The sequence below is a fragment of the Podarcis liolepis genome (genome assembly GCF_965112155.1).
Source record: "Podarcis liolepis genome assembly, chromosome: 3".
NCBI lineage: Eukaryota > Metazoa > Chordata > Lepidosauria > Squamata > Lacertidae > Podarcis > Podarcis liolepis.
In genome coordinates, this window is record NC_139557.1 from 51,035,100 (window position 1) to 51,051,364 (window position 16,265).

The 16,265-nt window shown below is 41.2% G+C and overlaps 1 protein-coding gene across 1 annotated transcript in view; it reads right to left on the bottom strand.

Moving 5' to 3' along the window:
• Nucleotides 1–483: 483 nt before the first annotated feature.
• Nucleotides 484–16,265, bottom strand: part of PREP (prolyl endopeptidase) — a 59,244-nt gene continuing 43,462 nt past the window's right edge. The window contains exons 11-15 of the mRNA XM_083497659.1: nucleotides 10,050–10,186; nucleotides 6,761–6,855; nucleotides 4,941–5,072; nucleotides 2,715–2,871; nucleotides 484–1,214 (exon numbers count right to left, since the gene is read on the bottom strand). Of these exons, the coding sequence (XP_083353785.1) occupies nucleotides 920–1,214; nucleotides 2,715–2,871; nucleotides 4,941–5,072; nucleotides 6,761–6,855; nucleotides 10,050–10,186 (816 nt within the window). The 3' untranslated portion in view covers nucleotides 484–919. The remainder of the gene's footprint in view (nucleotides 1,215–2,714; nucleotides 2,872–4,940; nucleotides 5,073–6,760; nucleotides 6,856–10,049; nucleotides 10,187–16,265) is intronic.

Sequence of the window (16,265 nt, forward strand, 5' to 3'; positions counted from 1 at the left end):
ATCTTCTCATTTAGCATTTAAGTTTGTATAACTTAGGCATATCTTGAGAAAAGACCATGTCTTAATGGCAGAGCATCTATTTTGCACACAGGTCTCGGGTTCAACCCCTGCCATCTTCGGGAAGGACTGGAAAAAACCTCTGGAGGACTGCTGTTGACAATAGTGTGCCAACGATACTGTACTAGATGGATCAATGGTCTGCGGCAACTAAGGCAAATTCTTATCTTCTGAGAAAAGGCCTGAAGTACCAACTCAGCCAAGAGAAGCAGAGGCTCTTCCAGTTGCATTGCTACTCAATTTGCAGCACCTCCTTTTAATTGTAACAGCCCAGAGATTATAGCTAACAAGACTGGTTAAAAATAGATGTTAAAAGGAAAGAGGTGTGAGTGTATTGCACTGTGCGAAACAACGCAACTGCGTACTGATTCAAAGCAGTGCTGCATAAAAGCCAGACCTTTAAAAGAACTGACACACAACCTGAAATTACTCCGCATTTGTAATATAGTTATTTTATTGGAGAGGCATTGGCAATAATCCCAACACTCGTCGTGGCTGTAAAGAAAATACGAGTTGACAGTCTATACTGGAACAGTACTTACATTTAATTACGAGAGCGTTGGGTATGTTTACAAGGAGAAAAACCACATTAAAACCTTTTCACCACCAACACCTTTGACTTTTAAGAATTCACGTTAACAGCGTCATCTGCAATCTGCCTAATTATCCAAACATGCTATTTAAAAGGTATGACTGGAACTAAAATGAAGAGCCAAGAGTAAACACTGAACAGAAGCAGAAGAGAGACAGAGTTCATGGGAAGCTGGGCGTGGCAGTTCTTAAATGTAAGTACTACACCAAGTGCTCCTGTATAGTTTTAAAAGGTTGTTCAAGCCCTTGATTTAACTGAGACAGTAACGGCCTATTCTATCCATTCAAGATTTAGGCATCTTGCTATAAAGGCAAACATGTCAGATGCTTCCTCTATAACTTTGGCGGTGGGCTTCCCAGCCCCGTGGCCAGCCTTGGTGTCCACGTGAATTAGTAGTGGGTTGGTCTGCTTGGGGCTTCGGCCTACGACATATTGTAGAGTTGCAATAAACTTCAGGGAGTGAAGAGGCACCACACGGTCATCATGATCGGCTGTTAGAAGTAAGGTGGCAGGATACTGAACTCCTTCTCCTTCCGGAATCTTGATATTGTGGAGTGGAGAATACCTGTTAGAGGGACACATATTTGTTGGAGATTTGATAAAATGCTGCCAATTGGCAGGAAAGTGGGAAAAGAATAAGGAATCCTAGGGGCTGGGAACATGACTGACTTATTCAAGACATTTCTACACCGCCTAATTATTTGCATTTGTAAGTGGTGTAAAACATAAAAACAAACCACAAAAAAATGAGACAATAGGACAATTATCACAAAACTGAATGCTATCTTAAAATGAGGAGGGAAGGAAGGGGAGCAATGGATCCTCTGCTCGCGACTGCAGCGGGATCCCACCATCGTCGTCTGTAGGCATTCACTCCGTAAGACGCACAGACGTTTCCCCTTACTTTTTAGGAGGCAAAAAATGTGTCTTATGGAGCGAAAAATACGGTAAGTCTTAAGCACCTGCATAAAGTTGAGCAAGGAGGATGGTGACTAATCTCAGCTGGGGAGGTTTTCCACTGGCCTGGGCCCATCACACTATATGAACGACTTCTAGATTGAGCTGTGCGCATCTGAGCCATGGGGGACCACCAGCAGAGATTTCCCCAAAGATCTCAGTGATTTGGCCAAGATATAATGGCTAAGGCAGCCCTTAAGATATCCTGGAGCCATGTTGTTAGGCTCCTTGTAAATTAATGCAAGAACCTTGAACCTGGCCTTGGTGACGCATGGGCAGCTAGTGCAAATGTTTAAGCACCCAAGTTATGTGCTGGTGCTCTGAGAATTAGTTCTTGTTGAGGAATGGGATGTCTGGATCTAGAAAAGGAAGGTACATGTGGCCTACTGACATAAACTCATTCCAATCCAAGAGTTGGCAGGAAAGGCTGAAAGGAAAGGGGCTCCTTAAATTTTATGGTAGTTTCCGCCTCCTCCCTTTTGTGTGTGTATATGGCTGAGAACAAGAGGAGGATGTAAGAGTACACAGGGCAGTTAACTTGGGGGTTAAAGTGGCAAATTTTATTCCAGGGATTGCTAGGAAACGACACTGGAAATAAAAACTGCCATTATTGTAGGGCCCTATGGCAAGACCACATTTCAAAAACTGTTCCGTTCTGATCACCACATCTCAAAAGGGGAAACTGCTTATGATCACCAGCTGTTCAGAACACTTTGTTGGCTTTCATAGCTGATTAAAGGTTGTAGCCGTAAAACACACCCCCATGGTAAAACTAAGTGGAGTTAAAATGTTAGCTGCATTTCTAACATATTGGGAATACCTTTCATATTTATTTTGAAGTAATTTCTGCTGATCATACAGAGTTTATCTCCAGGTCAATGTACTCAGAATTGCAAGCTAAGCTGTCTGCATGTGAGAAATTTACTGAACTCAAGAGATAACGTATAAATGAATGCATCCTGGATTTATGATGTCACTTAATGATGTGATTTTCAATTATTGAGAGAATATAAGGGGCGGGTGGGAAACAAGCAGCTTCTATATTATTGTTATTCAAGAAGGCGGTGGTGAATATAAACTAGGAAAAAGAAAACAAAACTTTACTTACTTGTATAGCCAGGCAAACTGTTCTTTATAATCAGAGCAGCCAAAGTCTGTTGTCCAAGCATGACCAATGGTGAATTTGTGGAATTTTAACATGTCCATCACTCCTACTTGAGCAATAACACAGCCAAATAGATCAGGACGCTGATTGGCACAAGCAGCTGGAGAGTGGAGGAAAACACACCCAACCCAAATTGAATCTAATGTTTAAAGCAGCTAGCAGTGCTAATATCTACAAGTAGCAGTTATAAAGATAGCAATCAGAGGATGTCAACATTTGAAACATGTATGGGCAAAGCTGCATAGGAACAGATCAGTTTGTTGATTTAGCACTAAGGCAGAAGTTTATTAGGGGGGAAAGAGGATGAGATGCAGGAACACCTGCTTCCATTCTGTGGGGAAGTGGAATCCATGAAGCTGGCTTTATGACAAAAACAAATCTGCATCTTTTAGAACGGGGCCACTGCTGAACTTAAAGGAAGGAAGGGCAATTTCATGCAGACAAGGAGCAACTGGGGGATGGTGCAAACTCTTCCTCCATCTGTTCCAAGGATGGGGACCCTGTGGCCTTCCAGATGTTGTCAAACTTCATGTGTTTGGCCATCCAGTTGTTACCCTATTAACTTTAGTGGCAAAGTTCTGTGGAGTCGGTCCAAAGCAGTGCCGATAATCAGTGCTGCCTTTTGTGTGCTGAGCTCAACAAGTGAAGCATTGACACTGAACAGCCATTTGAAAAGCCTATTATTAAATAGAGTTTGTCCTTGTGTTTCCCAAGGACTTGAAGAGGAAGAACTTGAAACAGAAACAAAAGATTAAGGAAACGCAGCATTTTTAGAGCAGCAAGTCTAGTGAGAAGAGAGGGGTTACGGGCCTTCCAAGATTTCAGACATTTTCAATGGCTGGTAAATTAACTGGAACCATATGCTCAGGTTCTGGGGAACTGATATGCCCAAATATTGGAGAGTGTCAGAGCAGATCTAAATACCCACAAGCTATTTTGCAGGCCAAGAATTCATGAAGTAAACATGCCAGTACACAGACTCTGCTTTACTGAAATTAAAACAAAAACCTGAGACAGTCCCAGATTGGTTAATTTTCTCAAAATGGGATGGAATGCCGGGGTGGTCAGGAAGAAAAACACACTTGTGTGAGCAGTGGGTTTCCTATGGGCATCTGGGTGGCCACTGTGAAAACAAGCTGCTGGACTAGATGGGCCATTGACCCGATCCAACAGGATCTTCTTATGAATCAGTCCCTAGTTATACACAGCTCCAGGGAAGCATTCATGCCTTATATCACAAAGAATATTATACACTTTAACAGTATGGATGTCTCAGGTGGAAGGGGAACAGATTTCTTGGTACCATCAACATGGTTTTGGGAAGGAGACGGACTTGGCAAAAGATGACTGTTTTGAGATAAGGCTCTTGTATCAAGAGATTTTTCACACTAATTTTGGAACTGTTTTCTAAATGAAGCCCTAAAAATTCTGCCGTAGGCTTAAAAATGGTGAGGTTGTGTGGATTTGGGGTATATGCTACAGTCACATTTCAAATGTAATTCCATGACTATGCAGTTAGACCCATAAGAAATAAAGAAAAACTGAGAATGGAACTCAAAACTGTAATGCTTAAACCCAATTAGTGCCTGTTGTGTGTGTGTGCTGCTCTAGCAAAGATCCACTTGTTGTTGTGGTGTTTTTTCAAGAACACAGTGTTCCACTGTGCATGAAAAGGGGAACAGGTGATAATCTACCACTGCCGTATCAAGGCTTTGGTCCTAGATAAACATAAGGACAAAATACTTCAAAATAGGAGAGTGTGGGCTGAAACAGAGTTAGTGGCAACTAGTGATGCAAAAATCAGCTCTGACTAGCTATTTTTTGATATGAATTTGCTCTTTCCTTCCCTAACTAAAATAAGTGTTTTGTATGAAGCCAGTTCTACCCTACAGGAAGAAAAAGACAGATGCCTCAGTGCAGTAATTATGTGTGCAGCTCATAAAGGCAGATGTTTTCTTAAATGGCTAATTGGTATTCTGCAAGCTTAGACAATATTTGGGTATTGCACTAATTACTCCAGTTTGTTAACAAATGGTGCAATGTCCAACTTGTGTGGGGAGGGAAACGTCCTTCCAGAGCTTATCCTCTGAGTTCTCCATTTACTTGACATTAAATTCACTTAGCTTTGTCATTTAAAAAAAAAGGAAAAGGAAGCAGACAGCCTCTTACCCACTAAGAGACCCCCATTTGAACCTCCATTGATAGTCAGTTTCTTTGGAGAAGTATACCCCTCTTTGATAAGATACTCAGCTGCACACTGAAAGTCATCAAAGCAGTTTTGCTTATTGGCCAGGATACCACCTAAATGGAAACAAAGAAAACAAGCTAGTTAACCCTTTGAAAACACACAGATACGCACTATTGATATTGCCGATTCAGAACATGTACTCTAGGGTGTATGTACACACAAGAAGAACTGCTTGGATTGAATTTTTCAGTTCCACAAGTATTTTAATAATGTATGCAGTTGAGGAACACAAAAAACATAATGAATATCATGTGCAACAGAGACTTCAGAAAATGGTCTTGCCAGTACCTTTAATGCTTTCAGAAGGCTTGAATAATACATACCTATGCTAAAGACTTGGGAGGGGGGGGAGAAGGAAGGAAAGCACAGACCAGGTAATGTTCCTAATAACTGATCGCTGTAGACTGCAGACAAAACGGTCACGTGCATTTCTGACTGAGGTTTGTCTTAATGGGAAATCGACAGCATCCAGCTCGTTTATGGTATTTTAAGCTTATGGGCTTATAAAATTAATAGTTCCAAAAAAGAGGTAAATGAGCGCTTTTCTTAAAAACAACAAATCTTTCATTCATGTGGTAATCAGGGCTAGAGAAATATATCTTCCTTTTGAGATCTAGCATTTATCTACCGCAGATCAACACAGAACTTGAGGTGCACAGCTAAAGGTATCAAAACAAAGAAAAGCACAACACTATCACAGACACAATTGTATAGGAATGAAGAGATGTTTAAGAGCTAGTGTGCTTTTTTTTGCCATGCAGCAAGATTTGTTTTCTTGCCTACCCTCCTGCCTTTCCTTGTTCCAAATCTAGCAAACATTTTATTCCCTCCTTTCCATTCAATAGATTTTTTTTTATTAACTTGAAAAAAAACCTAAGAGTACATAAGCCTGCGGAAAGTTCTCATAATGGTAATTTATTATAATATCCTAACATAGTCAGTAAATTTTCTGGATCATAGCCACAAAAACAATTACTGTGGCTCGATCAAGGAAAATTTCTACAATTTATAGTGGTTAATATAAGTTAGGGTTGCCATATTTCAAAAAGTGAAAATCTGGACACAAAGGTTGTTTTTTTTTAAGGAAATTCAGACAGGGGTTGCCATACCTCTGGAGTTTCCTTGACATTCCAGGTGAAACTCAGGCCACAGTGCCAAGCTCCATGAATATCAGTAATAGCTGCCCATGACACTTAAGAAACAACAGACTTCAACCTAATGCCAACACACAGTCTTGTGTGCAAAAGGAACAGAAAAACCAGAGCCCTCCCACATAAAGGTTAACTTAATTAAGAACTCGTTAAAGGTCTACAGCTAATTTCCTGTTATTGAAGGGCACTTTGTTTTGGGGCAGTAATACAGCGTTTTCTCTTTCTGAAAACCCCAATTACTGGGAAACACTCCAGACTACAGAAGTAATTAAAATAATAATGAGGAACAAAACTGATGCAGTAATGGAGAAAATTATTTTGTAAATTAAGAAATATGGACATTTTCAAATAAATCTGTGATGGTGTTCCGGAGTCAAATTAAGGTAATAAAACGAAAACAAAACCAGACCTCTGCAATGGTTTAGCATGGAGACATGCAAACAATTGACCTGTGGAAACACAATCACAGTGCAACCCTTTACATGACTACACTCAGAAGCGAGTTCTGCTGAGAGTTGTATGTGTCCAGGATTGCAGACTGTTATTGAATAAAGCACTTTACGTATGTTCTTGCACCAAGGAACTCTTACCTTTGTGCCAGGTCTCTCCATATTCACCACCTCCTCTGATATTAGCCACAGCTAGAATGCCACCCAGGTGTCTTACAAAAATGAGTCTTGATACACTGCAAAGACAATTAATTGGTAAATATTTTCAGTGCTTGGTCTATGATGCTCAAAATGTAGCTGGAGGAGGAATATGTTTCCATTCATAGAATCAAAGAAATGGAAGGGACTCTGGGAGTCAACTAGATCAACTACCTGCGATACAGGAATCTCAACAAGATCATGCATGGTAGATGGCCATCCAACCTCTGTTTAAGAACCTCCAGGGAAGGAGAGCTCACCATCTCTCATGGAAGGAAAGAAAAATGAGAGATGTAGGAACATAGGAAGCTGCCTTATTCTACAGGTCCATCTAGCTCAAAATTGTCCACAGTGACTGGCAACAGCTCTCCAGCATTTTAGACCAGGTTCTCTCCTAAATCCTACCTTGGAGATGCTGGGGATTGAACCTGGGGCTTCCTGCATGCAAAGGCAGGTGATCTGCCACTGAGCAGCAATGCCTCCATTTAGACAAGCAGCTGGATTAGAACCAAGCCACTTCCTGTTCTTCCTACAGCATATTCTACGACGTCAGTGGCTCTGATGTATGGCCCAGGGTGCCAGAGATTTTTGCAGTTGTGAGGAAGGAAGACACAATACCTCCCATGGGCCCTTGGACACTATCCAAGGGGTCACAGGAATGCAGTCTTAAATGCTATTCAGTCCGGCTAGTTTTCCAAAAAAGACACGCCAGGTTAATTAAAAAAGCCAAAAGATGAGTGATATTTAGGGAACAGAACCTCTAATGCCATTTTAATACTCAGGATACTGCCTGCCAGTTAATAATCCCTTTTTGGCAGGAGGTATTTAGATGTTTTAGCTCGACTCTAGGAAACTGATCTCAGTTTCTTCTTTTTCACCCAACTAATGTTTGGATAGTTTCCTGCAACTTGGGCACAGTCAGTCCAACAGGAAGCTTGGCAGCACAAGATGTGTTTCTTTTTGGTGGTTATGAACACCATACAAGCCAATTGGGGGCAGCGGTAGAGGGTGGGAGGAAGCCCTGTGACACTAGCAGAAGTCCTTGCATAAGCTTCTGCTGATGTAGCTGGTTAGATGAATCTGGTCCAGAGTCTTTTTTTTTAAAAAAAAAGTGTGCATATTACTGTATATGTATGTTTATGTATTCCTGGCAACCTAGCAGTTCGAAAGCACGTCAAAGTGCAAGTAGATAAATAGGTACCGCTCTGGTGGGAAGGTGGGAAGGTAAACGGCATTTCCGTGCGTTGCTTTGGTTCACCAGAAGCAGCTTAGTCATGCTGGCCACATGACCCAGAAGCTGTACGCCGGCTTCCTCGGCCAATAAAGCGAGATGAGCGCCGCAACCCCAGAGTCGGCCACGACTGGACCTAATGGTCCGGGGTCCCTTTACCTTTCCCTTTATGTATATGTATGGCCCTCAAAACAAAGGCTAGGGTGCCTTTTTGATGTTCTTGTTTTCCATTGGCCAGCAGCTCTACTTCCACACTGGCTTCCAGCCCTTAGACCAGTTACGGGGAACGTTTGTTCGTCCAGATGTTGCTGAGATACAACTCCCATCAGCTCCAAGTGAGCATGGTCAAAGGCCAAGCTTCCCAGACTGCATTCTGGTCAAACACACCACCTCCATTTGCCAGCATTCTACATCTACACTGAGCCAACCTGGTAGCACTAAGACTGAAAGGTACAGGTGAGCTGCTAGTTAATGCTTCATGTGCCCAAAGTGACTATGATCTTTGACTTTACAAACGTGGCTGCAAATAGTCTGCGACACAGTGATGCACACGAGAGACACTTACACACATGCTGCACACACTGCTTGTTATGTGTACTAAGATCACTGTGTGCACCAAGATGATTTTTGATTCTAAAGCTGAGCTCAGTGATAAAATGGGAAAGGTTTGAACCTTATATATTATGGAAGTGTTTTTGTTTTTGTTTTTTTAAAGTCCATTTAAGCAGGCATTTTTGGTTCTCTGCTTCTGGACTTATGACTCATTCATTTGGGCTTTATTGTCAGGTCACATCTGCAAGGTACATAGCTGAGTGACTGGCTGCTGAATAAAAGACATGACAGCAAAATATGGAGAAAGCCCTTGAGATGTTGAGAGGATAGTTTTCCCCTGGTCACCTGTTCTTGGAATCTTGCAAAGAGCGTGTTTTTATTTCAAGTGTTCTCTTCCATGGTATTGAGTACCTATGAGCCATCTGCTAGAAAACAGCCCCTTCTTCAAAGGCTGACCTCTTTTTCTAGCTGCTAAGTGAACACAAGGATCTGGTGGGGGAACACTCAAGGCCTGAAAACTTGAACTTTTGCATTAAAAAAATGTCCAAATTCTTTACAAAGGGAACTTCATATCTGAACTTAGAATAAAACAAGTTAACTATAATAAGGCTTAAAAAAAAGAATCAGAATTGTGTACAAACGCTGAAAATAGCAAAGCTTTAGGAGTAAATGGAAGTGAAATAAAGGGAAGAGAAGGGTAAGAATAACTGGCAAGTAGTAGTTGTGCATAGACGTAACAATGGCTCTTAATTCAAGTCAGCAGAGCAAGAGATTGTCTTTGCTAAACATCATTGACTGAGGGCATGGATCTTAAGGCATGGAAGGATTCAATAATTTCAACTTAATGTCACCCCCATGGGAGATGTGTAAGAACCTATTTGTGACATTTACAGCACTGTTCTGCTGGCCTCCTGGAAATTTAAGTGAAGCTTTTCTCCATTTATTTATTTTTATTTTCGAAATGTATACTTGATCTATGGCTCAAAGCAGTTCTCAGGGCAGTGTAGAGGTACTACTTAGGGCACAGCAGGGTTGACACCCTCTGCGTTTGTCAGATTATCTCTCCTAAACACACAAAGATCATCTATGTGAGAAAAGGAGTGTGACTTGTAGTTTGGTCATGACTTTCAAGCTAGCACAGAAACTCTGCCAGATGAAAAATAAGAACTATAGGCATGTTAAAGGAGACAACAAAAGGTGGTCAACAAAAATCTGAAAGCAGAAAAGAGCCAGTAAGAGGTGACAAAGCAGGTTGCTTAATTAGCAAATGATCACTCATGTTTTGGGAACTCCCTTGACCTGGGTATTTCCACTGGGTTTAAGTTTCAGTATCAGTATCCATTAGCTGCAAATTCAGGCTATATAACACACTGCACAACTTCTTAATATAAAATTACTGGCACTATTACTATTCTGACAAATATTCATAAACACCCCATCTCTGCTTACCTGTAGCTTGGTGTGATTGATATGTTGAAGCCACCATAACCATAAAGGAAAGCAGGATGAGACCCATCTAATTTGATTCCTTTTTTGTGGACAACAAACATTGGAATCTTAGTACCATCTTTGCTGGGGTAGAAAACCTGGGACAGAGAAAAATATATATGTGTATCACTGGTACAGTCAGTCTGCTTGGATGGCAATCATTCTAATTTATAAAGGAAAAGTATGGGAAATAGAAATAAATAACATTTTTATTGTTAGGAAGAGCACAAGAATTATAACACAAGACAAGCACTGCTAAATCAGACCACTGAGTCAAGTATTCTGTCCAACCAGATGCCCTCAGCAATTTTTAAGTCACCCATTGGGGAAAAACACTGCTGTAAGCCACTTTGGACACTGTTCAAAAAAGTAGATATAAATCAATTAAATGAATGAATGGAGCAGAGTGGGGGATGATAGTTTTCAGATTATATTCCAAAAGCTTGCTTGGACAAGTGTTTCTCTGAAATCCAAAACAAATGAGAACAAGGGCGGCAGGCTTCACTAGAGAACTGAGGCTCCCACTGTAAAGAGCCTGTTCCTAGTTTATGATAGTATTAGTTTATAGCAGGGGTGGGGAACCTATGACCAGATATTATTGGATAGCAACTTCCATCATTCTATACCATTGGTTGTGCTGGTTGGGAGTGATAGCAGTTGGAGTCCAATGACATTTGGGGGGCGGGCACAGATTCCGCTCCCCTGCTTTACAGGGAACTGATACCTAGACTAGAGGCTTCCCTGCTTATATTAATGAGCAATAGGATCACACATAGGAAGAAGTACTTCCTAAACCAGCACCTTGAATTGCTAACTAAAATTTCCCAGCAATTAAGGAACAGAATGCAATATTCTTCTTCTTTTTTTAATGCTTTATATAAACACACACAGACAGCTTTGCTGAAATAAGCCACGCAGAAAACTAGGGGAGAGCTATTTTTGTAGCTAGCAGACAACTTCAAGAGGAATACGATCCCTCTCTCCCACATGATATTTAGTGAGTATATTTATCACTGTGCCCACGGTTGGTAAAATCAAACACCACTACAGTGTCTTAAATTAGCTCCTGCTCAATCACAGCTACACCGGGGGGGGGGGTGCTTTCAAAAGATTGGAGTGGGGGCGGAGAATGCAAAGGGGGGGACGGCGGGAAGTGGAACAAGGTTTCCAAAGCATCTATTATTTAGTTACACTGCATGCAACAGGTGACGACAAATTCTTCCAGCCCTGAAAGCAGCCTGCTTTAACATGTCTTTCACAAGAATAAACACTTCCATAAATCAGTATCAAAGGCTTGCACAGAGTAACAGCCTCCATGCATGCCTGTGATAGGAGCTATTAAATAAAACTGAGCCAGGGTTGGCTGCAGTACCAGAAAGTGGACATGGAGAAAGAGGAGGAATAAATCAACCGGTAGCCTCTAAGCAAAGCATTTTTTCACAATCATGTAATTCTTCACACAGTACAACTTGGCTGGCTCTGAAACGGGATTAGGCAAAATTACGGAGGAGAAGGCTACTAGCCATGATAACTATCATCTGCCTCCACAGTCAGAGACAGTGATGCTTCAGAGGACCAGTTGCTGGAAGCCTCAGGAGGGGAGACTGGTGCTTAAATCCTGCTTGTGGGTTTTCTACAGGCACCTGGGTGGCCACTGTGAGAACAGGATGCTGGACTAGATGGGCCATTGGCCTGATCCAGCAGGCTCTTCTTAGATCCTTAAAACCACCTTCCATGGCAAAAAATAGCAGCTCTGTCCCCTATTAAGGATGCATCTTGTCTCCATTCAATATGGGATAATCTTAGTTTCCTTGCACTGATCTGAATATGATAGCACCAGGGGAAAAGGGGTGTGAATTCAGTTCAAGTCAATGCTTTATACCTATCCTGTAGAACTCAGGTATATTGGATACCCATTTGACCAACTGATCACAACGGACCCCCAAGGACTGTTTTACTGCTTTATCCCAATGAAAGAACAGCTGACCTAATGTTGCCAGCCTTGGTGCCAAACCTGCAGGTAAATAAAGGCTTCTGTCAAGGGAGGCATATACCTAGATATGGTCAGAAAAGCTGTTACAGAAAATAGCAGAAGAATTATAAATAATCAAGGAAGACTCCAGGTAAGTTTCTTTCACCAGCCACCCAAAGGGACATGAAGCAGCAGTGTCATGCTGGTAAAAGAAAAGTGCCAGGAGTCTTTTCTTTTTCTTTTTTAGCCCTTGTTAGTGAGCCTTGCAGTCGAGTAGCAAATGGTTGCTGGACAGAAACTCCCCAGGTGGCAGGAGAGAGGGGAAAAAGAGGTGCGGAAGAAAATATATTTTTCAAAAAAAATAATCTGACAGAAATCCTGCAGCGAAGGCATAGAATAAAGGTTTTTTTCATTGTTGCTTAACCAAGTAAGGAAAATAGTTTAATTCCCTCCACACAAATATCAAATGTCAAAAAGGTTTGATGCAAAGTGGGTTAATCAAAAGCTTTTGAAGGCAGTCCTTTTATTGCACTTCTATTCTTTTTGAGTTTTTGCAGAGCACACTGAAGATCAGTGAGCATTCCTTATACTTTTTGAAAAGGTGTCTCATTGAATGCATTACTAGGAAACCTGAGAAATTAAAGTCAGATCCCTTTCATTAAAGTAGCCCTTAATGCCAGAGCACAACGTGATGCAGGCAATTATTGAAACAACAGTCGATAGCAAAGGGGAAAGTGTCAAAGGAGAACGATATAACTGACACACACAGAAGTCTTTGCAATATAAATAATGGATGTTGTTTAAACTGTGGCTTGGAATCTTGATCCCCTTCTTCCTCCCCACCCCAGTATCTTCTCACCTCTGACACTGAGTGCTCTTAACAGTTTCCCAGTTGGAAGCTACAACAATTGAATGAATGTGCTAATACCTTTTAGCATCTTCTCTGTATCACAAGAGACCAACCAGCCCAGTAGTGTCAACCTTGGCTGCCAGTGACACTCCAAAGCCTCTTATGCAGAGATAATTCCTACCCTTCCTGCCCGAAACATTTTACCTTATACTGTATAGTTTCCATTCTTAGCTGTGGATCAGATATAAGCAAGTCAACTTGCCAAAAAGGATACAGTGAAGGTGCAAGCCAGATGTCAATAGGCAGGGGGTTTCCAAGTGTGCTGTCACACTAAAAGATCTACAGCGGTACCTTGGGTTAAGAACTTAATTTGTTCTGGAGGGCCGTTCTTAACCTGAAACTGTTCTTAACCTGAGGTACCACTTTAGCTAATGGAACCTCTTGCTGCTGCCGCCGCACCACTGGCACGCGATTTCTGTTCTCATCCTGAAGCAAAGTTCTTAACCCGAGGTACTATTTCTGGGTTAGTGGAGTCTGTAACCTGAAGCATCTGTAACCTGAGGTACCACTGTATTTCATACAAGCACGGAGCAAGTTAGTATGGGGCATCTGCAGCAGTGCCAGTTCCTCAGGTCTAAGTGGTTGAGTGGGCATGCATGGGGTAAAGATGTGATCACAAGCAAACTGGTCCCAAGGTGTTAAGGGCTTTATATACCAGTAGTAACACCTTGAACTTGGCCCAGGAGCAGACTGGCAACCAATGCAGGTATCTGAGCAGGGGTGTTAAATGCTGACAGGGTTTCACTCCTGTTAACAATCATGCTGCAGCATTGTGTACTAACAGAAACTTCCAGATCAAGCACATCCAGTTGTGGTTTCAGCTCTCCAGGATCTTCTCCTTTAATTAGTTATGCTTAAAAAAAAAAGTCTCTTTAAATCACTCTTTGTTTCAAGAACCATCACAATCTTTTTCTTGAAAAAGTGATTTTGTTGTTAGCCTATTTATTAGATTGTATAGTAGCTGCTGCCAAGAAGAACATCAGTCTATGACAATGGAGGCCACCTATGGCTTATGATCATTAATCTTAGGAGTGGGAAAGGGAAATAGGAGTTGTGTTGAGATTAATAACGACTTTTTTCTGCAGTCACCCTACTTTGTAAGTTTCATGAGAGATGCTTCAAGGACAAAGGAGTAACAATTAGTCTGAGAAAGGTGACTGACTTTGAATAACTCATAGGCACATTTCTCACAGCTCAAGTTAGTAAATTCCCCAGGTGAAACTGAAAGCAAACATCCCTATAATAAAATTGCCCAGTGCTTTATACTAAAAACAACGTCAGGCTGTAAGAAATGACAGGACAACAATAAAAAGGACAACTTCCACCCTAGATCAAAGCTAATTCTACAGCAAAGTTACAAAACTCACCCCATTTCATTTAATTTTTCATGCTGAGAGTAGAAACACTGGATGGTATCAAAAAAAGCTGTCCCATTTACAAAAGTACTTCTGCTGGTGCCATAGAACCTCCCCTCCTTCTCTCCATTTATCGCCAAATAAGCTCTGGATGGTTGTGGGGGAAGCCCAGAACAACTGTGGGGGGAGGAAGTTCCATTGTGTAAATGGAAATCCTTGTAGGAACAGGACGATTTCACAGGATACAAACCACTGGCAACACCATGAAATCTCTACACATTTTAAACATGTAGCTACAACTGAATGGGAGATCATCACAGTTACATGTAAGAGGTGTTTTTGCAAAGAAATAACCTTTGAGTCCTGTAAGGTTTTATTTTATACGCTATGCATTCTACCATCTATATGAAGTCATTGGGTTATGTCATTCTGGGATCTGAAGCGAGGTCATCAGTATGCAGATGACATCCAGCTCTTATTTCTCCTTGTCATCAGTGTCAGGCAAAGCTGTGGTTTTTGCTGAATCAATGCCTGGATTTGGTTAGAGGCTGGATGAGCCAATAAACTTAAGCTGAATCCTGACAAGATGGAGGAGGTGCCCTGCTTAGTTCCAGAAAGCACTAAACACAGCCTTCCCCAACCTGAGGTTTTGGACTACAATTCCCATCAGCCTAAGAGAGAAGGCAGGTGGTACTCAAGATTCCTTAATTACAACATGGCGTCATTATTGTTTTACATTTTTTGTGAACCATGTAGAGAACATAGTTGTCTATAGATGCCTACCCATAAATTGAAGGCATTCTTAAGACATTCAATAAACTGTTTATGCACAGTACGATATAAGCATAAATAGAACTCTTTCAAGTGCAGGATTATATTAACTATGCAGGGAACTGACATCTATAAACACTTTGTAAGCAGCTGGGACAAATGATTGGAACTTGAGTTGCTCTGCTAAACAAAGACTGTTACTTTCCAATTAAGATCTAATTTCAAAACCCAAAAAGCTTTTAATTTACTTTAACAGGCATAAATAACCCTTCTGAGCATATCACCTTTCTTTATTAAAGAAGTACTGTTACGCTAGATTCTAACGCTAATTTAATACTACTTGTTGGACTGGCATAACACTACTGAACTCAGTTCAGAGAAGCCAATCTATAATTTATCTTCTCTTAAAGAAAGATCTCTAATGGGATTTGCAACGTAATACATTACTTCTCCCATCCAGAATGGAACCACACACCTTAACCCCAACCAAGACAAAGACCTTTCTGTTGACCAAATTATAATTGAGGACCCCATTTCTGCGCTGCTCAGAGGTGTAGCTGTCCCAAGATGGCTCTTTCTGTCCCTCAAACTAGGGAAGAAGGTTATCTTTCCCTGGCTCCACATTTCCTAAAACTACTTTTGGATGGATTTTGATAATGTGTGTTACTTTAAATGTGGTATCCAAATTGTGAAAACCAATTCAAAAGAAACCCCTACAGTATATCACTCAGACACACCATACTGTCGAGGTGAAACTTTTTCCTCTAAAATTGAGAACCAAGATGATATTCTAGCTACATTTACACCGATATGTTTTTGGCACTGGTTTCAGAACAGTCTGGATTCACCCTCCTTCAATTCACATGGACTAAAGTGAACTCACAATGATGCGCTCAAGTTTTCAACTACTGAATTCTAATTCTAATTCCAAGTACAAACTACTAATCATGTTCATAATACTCAATAACATTATAATTCTAGCATCGTTTTTTCAAGAGTTCTTTTCTGGCTCAGATTTTAATCCATGCTCACTCTACCCATCTCATTCCTGAATGCTGTCATGTCAGAATCCCAGGTACCTGGGAGCCTCACATACAATTTCCAGGGTTCCTTTGAAGGCTTATTGTCCTTAGGATGCAGTTAATCCTTTGGATCTGGCTTGCAGGGGA